Raw genomic sequence first — 6,840 nt, 5'->3', positions numbered from 1 at the left:
ATTCTAAAGCATAATTTTTCTTTCCATTTTAAATACGTATACATGTGTGTGTGTGTGTGTGTGTGTGTGTCCATATCAGGACCTTATACAGTCTATGATCAGGACATATATTTGTATAATGACAATATAATATAATATATTAAATATATAAATATATATAAAAACTAAAATTAATACAAAAATATAAAAAACATTAATGTTCTTAAAACGGCAGGTTGAAATCGTTATAAACAACATGTTCCAAGTGCAAAGACTTTTCGTTTGGCGACTAATTTTCTCCAACCGACCTTTATTTTGAAATCCCATCATTTCCGGCCGTTTAAAAAACTCTTCTCCGTAGCGCTCCTGCATCTTCCGCTGTGTCGCAGTACGTCTATTGACAAGAATCGTGCTTTGGAATTGAAAGCTAATCGACTGAAGATGAATGTGATCGATCATGTGCGGGATATGGCAGCGGCTGGACTGCACTCTAATGTCCGGATCATCAGTAGTTTACTCCTGACGATGAGCACCAACAACCCGTGAGTGTCTCGAGCGCTCCACAATATAAACACACCCGAGCTGAAGTGTGATCATATTCAAACTCAACGGCTAATCTATTGGTTACACAGCAAGTCAGACACACAGAAATGTGTTATTCTTTAAGCTCGTAAGAAGTCAATATAATAATATTAATGTATTATTTAAGACAGCAGAGCTACAGTTCACCGTATTTTCCCAAAATACTGTGGTTTCAATAGCTACCGTAGTTCTCATGAAACACACCGAAATGTCAGTTCAAAAGATAAACCCAAAGCCATATTAGTGTTTGTTTCTCTTTTTCAGTGAGCTCTTCTCGCCGTCTCAGAAGTACCAGCTGCTGGTGTATCACGCTGATGCTATTTTCCATGATAAAGAGTACAGGAACGCAGCCTGTAAGTACAACATGGCTTTACAGCAGAAGAAAGTACTCAGCAAAACATCGAAAGTGCGTCCGTCCAGCACAGGCGGCACAACATCTGCACTTCAGGCACAGGTGAGCTCCTATACTTTCAAATCGAGTTTTATTAATTTTCAGCATTATTACTCCAGTCTTCAGCGTCACATGATCCTTCAGAAATCATTCTGATATGCTGATGTAGTGCTGAAGAAACATTTCTGATTATTATCAATGTTGAAAACATTTGTGCTGCTTAATATTTTATTGTGGTACCTTCATCAGGATTCTTTAAGAGAAAATTCTAAACATCATTTATTTGAAATACTAACATAAAATGTCACTTTTGTTTTCTTGAATAAAAGTATACATTTCTTTCATACTGACCGCAAACCTATGAACGGTAGTGTATATATTTTTTTATTTTATTGCTATAAAATGTTTATTATTTTTGGCAGTAAATAATATTATTTTGTCCGAGAAAAAAAAAAAGATTGTGTGAAATCGTAATAGTGACAATTCTCTATTCAAACACCACTAATTATTATGATTTCATAGAATTGAAACGATTTGTTTTTCCTGTGGCATTTTGGTGGAAACTGATTTTTGTAACAGCTGCCTTATTTCCCATGTTAAATTAAATTAAATTTATGCATTTAGCAGACGCTCTTATCCAAAGCGACTTACAGTGCATTCAGGCTATCATTTTTTACCTAACATGTTTCTATATATAATATATGTATTATATAATTTGAATGGCGTTTTATCAACTCTGTGTTCATCAACTGCAGAACTTGCCATCAGAGATCGAAGTGAAATATAAAATCGCAGAGTGTTATACTATTCTGAAGCTGGATAAAGATGCCATATCCGTTCTGGAGGGAATCCCTTCACGCCAGAGAACGCCAAAGGTGTGCTTTCACAAGCGGTCTAGTGCTTTTCTTGTTTTACAAAGTATAGTTTGTATACACGTAATTATTAAGTCTAAAAAGTGACATAAAAGAGCACTTTGCATGATTGTGTTCCAGATCAACATGATGCTGGCGAATCTTTACAGGAAGGCTGGTCAGGAGCGTTCAGCCGTCACAAGCTATAAGGAAGTGTTGAGACAGTGTCCTCTGGCTCTGGATGCTATTATTGGTCAGTAAGAACACAGCGCTGTTCCTGTGGTGGTGCATCTTGTGCTTTCTTTGTCTGTTTTAAAGCCTCGTCCTGTCTGCTCCGCTGCAGGGCTTCTGTCTCTGTCGGTGAAGGGGGCAGAGGTCGCTTCCATGACGATGGACGTGATTCAGAGCATCCCCAATCTTGATTGGCTGTCTGTCTGGATTAAAGCACATGCTTTCACACATGGAGGGGACAATCAGAGAGCCATCAACACTATCTGGTGAGGACGGGACACGGTCATGATTCAATTCAGCAACTTTCTTTTCTTAGCTGTAGTGTGGCCATGGAAACATTTTGGAATAATATATTAAAAACAACAATCTTTACATTTAATATATGCTTTTATATATATAAAAAAAAAATTAATAAAGAAAATAGTTTTACTTGGTATTAGCCACCACTGTCATCAAAAAGTATGATCTTGTATTAGATTTTTGTTGTTCTATTATTTATATACTATTCTAGTATTTATTAATATTTTGAATTAGCTTTTTTTATATTTTAATTTGAGTAATTTAGTAATTTATTATTTTTTATATTTATATTTAGCTTTTATTATTTCTGTTTTATTAATTTTAGTGCTTGAATATCAACATATCAAGTTTTAGCTAATCTTATATTTATAAATTATTTAATTTCAGCATTGTTTCAATTAAACAAAATCATTTTAAATGGTTTTAGTTAACAATAAAAATGATTATATTAGATTCACAGTTATTGTATTATTTATATACATCTATAGTAATTAATATTTTGAATTGGCTTTTGTATTTTTAGTTTTCTTTTTAATTTTGCGTTTTAGCAATTCAGCAAGTTTTTTAATATCTCTGTGTTTTAGAAATTTTAATACTTCATCTTATTTCAGTCAAAAGGCAACATTTTTTTAGTAAGTTTTCTTGTAATATTTATTTTATTTCAGATTTCAATTTATATCTTTAGTTATTAATAACAATTATATTATATTATATTATATTATATTATATTATATTATATTATATTATATTATATTATATTATATTATAATGTATTTCCTATGCAAAAATATTTAGAAAGTAATTGGCCACCTCTGCACAATCTGTCCTCAGCTCTTTGGAGAAGAAGTCACTCTTGAGGGATAACGTTGATCTTTTAGTCACTCTGGCAGATGTGTACTTCAGGGCTGGAGACACCAAAAACTCCATCCTGAAGTTTGAGCAGGCACAGATGCTCGACCCTTACCTGATCAAAGGTGCATGGCATCCACCAGTCCTTTAACACTCTAGATACACTGCATGATGATGATGATTGTTTGTTTGAAGGAAATGATGGTGCTGGTTTGCAGGTATGGATGTATACGGCTATCTGATGGCCAGGGAGGGTCATCTGGAAGATGTGGAGGTTCTCGGAGGACGGCTGTTCAACATATCTGACCAGCATGCTGAGCCCTGGGTCATATCTGGGTGAGTTTGACCTCCTCCTAATGTATCTGAAACGGTTTCAGAGACCAAAGCGGTTGGAAGCTCTTATTTCTTGTTTTCCACAGATGTCACAGTTTCTACAGTAAGCGTTACTCTCGTGCCCTGTACCTGGGAGCTAAAGCCATCCAGCTGAACAGTAACAGCGTGCAGGCGCTGCTCCTGAAGGGGGTGGCGCTGAGGAACATGGGCCGAGTGCAGGAGGCCATCATACACTTCAGAGAAGCCATGAGACTGGCGCCCTGTCGTCTGGACTGCTATGAAGGCAAGAAATTCAGGATCATATGCATATAATGTTGTTATGCATAAGGTTTAGGAAGATCATGATGGTTTTGTGCAATAAAAGTTTATAGATATGTAGTCTATTGATTTGCTCAATATCTGTTAGTATTCATTCTTTCCTGTTTCCTAAAGGTTAGACAAAGCCCACAGTCATCTCATAGTGATACGTCCCTTGTTTTCAGGTCTGATTGACTGCTATCTTGCCTCTAATGGTGTACGGGAGGCTATGGGAATGGCCAACAATATTTACAAGACCCTGGGAGCGAACGCCCAGACTCTCACCATCCTGGCCACAGTGTGTTTGGAAGACCCCATGACCCAGGAGAAGGCCAAGACTCTGCTGGACAAAGCCCTCGCTCAGCGGCCCGACTATATCAAAGCTGTCGTGAAGAAAGCAGAGCTCCTCAGTATGTCAAAACGTCACATGTCTTTCTATGTTAATTGTAAACTCTGCAATTATTTTTTTGTTTGTTTATTATGTTCTCATTTGTAAGTCGCTTTCGATAAAAGTCTATGCTTAATAACCAAATGTAAACGTTTATTATATTTTTTCTATGTATTACTATTATTATTATTATTAAAGTTTTTGTTGTTGTTAATTTATATATATTATTATAATATTATTTTAATAATAATAGAAATAATTATTTTTTTTCATTTGTCATTTTATTTTATTATTATATTTTCTTTACTAACTAGTTATCAAATTACATAATTTCCTATTTTTTATTTTTATCATAGACTTTTTCTATTATTATTTTTTTTACTTATTATTATTAAATTATCATTATTATTTAATTTATGCTTTTAATTTGTACTCTTTTTATTTATAACATTATTGTTATTATTATTATTATTATTATTGTTTATTTATTCTTCTATTTGTTATTTTAATTATTATTATTTAAAATTTGTCACTAATAAAATGTTTTTTTAAGTTATTATTATAAATTATTTTATTTTAAAATAAGGTATACATTTTATTTGATCTATTTATTAATTAGTAGTAGTAATGTATTTTTACCCTTTTTGTTTTTCTCTGTTTATTTTCTAATTATATAGTTTATTATTACTGTTGCCATTTTTGTTGTTCTTGAACTGCTATGAAAGTTAGTTATGAAATAACACATTATTGTTAATAATTAAGCTTATAAAAAGCGTATTTTTTTTTGGTGTAATGCTGTGTAACATCTAAATAATTTTCATTACAGGTCGAGAACAGAAGTATGAAGAAGGAATAGCACTTCTGCGGAACACTTTAGCCAATCAGAGCGACTGTGTGCTGCACAGGATGCTGGGGGATTTTCTCGTAGCTGTTAATGACTATCAGGAGGCCATGGACCAGTACAGTATAGCGCTAAGGTAACATCATCCACACTGTACTAGGGCTGTCAAAAAAAAATTCAAATATTCATCAAATTTAAAATAAAAAATCCACATTCGAATGCAAAAATGTTGTGTCCGTTAAGGAGGCAGCTTTAAGGCCCAACCAGAGTATACTTTTGTTCCGTCTCACACACAGCCTCGTCTGCCCCTTTGTATTAAACTATGCATGTATACATAATGCTGTTTTTTATATAGTTCTTTAAGCTACTTAAATTGGTTTATAAACATTATTTTAAATATGATGCACTTTTTTCACAGTCATATTTTCATATACTTTGAATAAACGTGCTATTCTTTAATAAAACTTTGCCCAGTGCGCCCTCTTGTGGACTCAGAAGAGAAGCCAAAAGCTTTTCTTCACCCTAACTAAAATTATGCATTTTAAATTGGAATATAATTCGAATGTAGTTTTTCAGCCATTTTGACAGCCCTACACTGTACGGTAAAATCGAGCCAAACTGACCGTTATATTCCTCTTCTGTAGTCTCGATCCGAATGACCAGAAGTCTCTGGAGGGCATGCAGAAGATGGAGAAGGAGGAGAGTCCCACAGACGCCACGGTGGAGCTGGACGGGGACGATATGGAGGGCAGCGGGGAGGAGGGAGATCTGGAGGGCAGCGACAGTGAGGCGGTGCAGTGGGCTGATCAGGAGCAGTGGTTCGGCATGCAGTGACCCTCAACACCCATCCAGAGACTCTACAGCTTCAGCACTTCAGAAAACATCCACACGCCTGGATTCTGATGTGTGTGAGTGGAGAGATGCCATTATGCTCACTGCTTCTCTCTAGCTGTGAATTACTGACACTGACTGTATTGGGATTTGTGGATTACATTTGCATTTGTTTGGTTTTGTCATATCAAAAGATGATCTTTCTCATGTGAGAATGCAGCACTACACAGAGTTCAGAAACAGTCTGTCCCCAACCTGGATGACACAAGGATGGTATGATCTTTTTTCAACACAGTGCTACAGATGTTAGACTTAAAACCCAAATGATTCACTATTAATGTATTTTCGAACAGTTTTTAAACATCATGGGCTTCACTTTTGCTGGTTTGGGTTAAATACAGGACTAGGCAACTAGTTTATTTTTTATTTTTCATAAAGGTGTCAAATCTATCATTTGTTTTGCATGCTTCGAGCTTTTTTCAATTAAAGTGATAACTGTTAAAGAGGCATCTTTTAAATGAACCATAATCCCACACGTTTTCATTTTTTTCACCTCTGATCTGTTGTGTAATGAAAACATGTCAAAGTCGTATATCACGCCAAAATCAAAAAGAAAATGTTTTGTGTAGAAAATGAATCCCGTTTTGAATTTAGCATTTTTGGGGCATTTAAGTACATTTCACGCATTTGTTTAGCTCTCATTCAGCGTGGTAATTTCCATTAAAATAATGCAGCGATACTATTTATTTCCTGTGGTTTATTTTATGCATTTTTCCCCCTTTTCGTTTTTGGTATGAATAACTAATTTATGTAGTCCCAAGTGCATTATTTTTTTCATTGTCTTGTTTTGTTTCGTTTCTGTATTGTTGTAAATGAGGCGCTTTTTAAATGTTTTTGAATTAAAATCATGGCATGAAAAATGCTGATGTGCTCAATGTTACTAAACAGAATATCTCTTCTACAAAAT

At 34.6% G+C, this 6,840-nt stretch overlaps 1 protein-coding gene across 1 annotated transcript; it reads left to right on the top strand.

The window, feature by feature from the left end:
- Positions 1-420: 420 nt before the first annotated feature.
- Positions 421-6,793, top strand: LOC113071766 (anaphase-promoting complex subunit 7). Its single transcript, XM_026245063.1, has 11 exons — positions 421-521; positions 826-1,015; positions 1,708-1,827; positions 1,945-2,056; positions 2,147-2,300; positions 3,166-3,308; positions 3,402-3,519; positions 3,603-3,799; positions 3,999-4,223; positions 5,028-5,178; positions 5,687-6,793. The coding sequence occupies exons 1-11, from the start codon at positions 421-423 to the stop codon at positions 5,874-5,876; spliced, it is 1,701 nt and encodes a 566-aa protein (XP_026100848.1). The 3' UTR covers positions 5,877-6,793.
- The last annotated feature ends 47 nt before the right edge of the window (positions 6,794-6,840 follow it).

Source organism: Carassius auratus, unplaced genomic scaffold (assembly GCF_003368295.1).
Source record: "Carassius auratus strain Wakin unplaced genomic scaffold, ASM336829v1 scaf_tig00008058, whole genome shotgun sequence".
Taxonomy (NCBI): Eukaryota; Metazoa; Chordata; class Actinopteri; order Cypriniformes; family Cyprinidae; genus Carassius; species Carassius auratus.
This window is presented reverse-complemented; position numbering and strand designations above follow the sequence as displayed.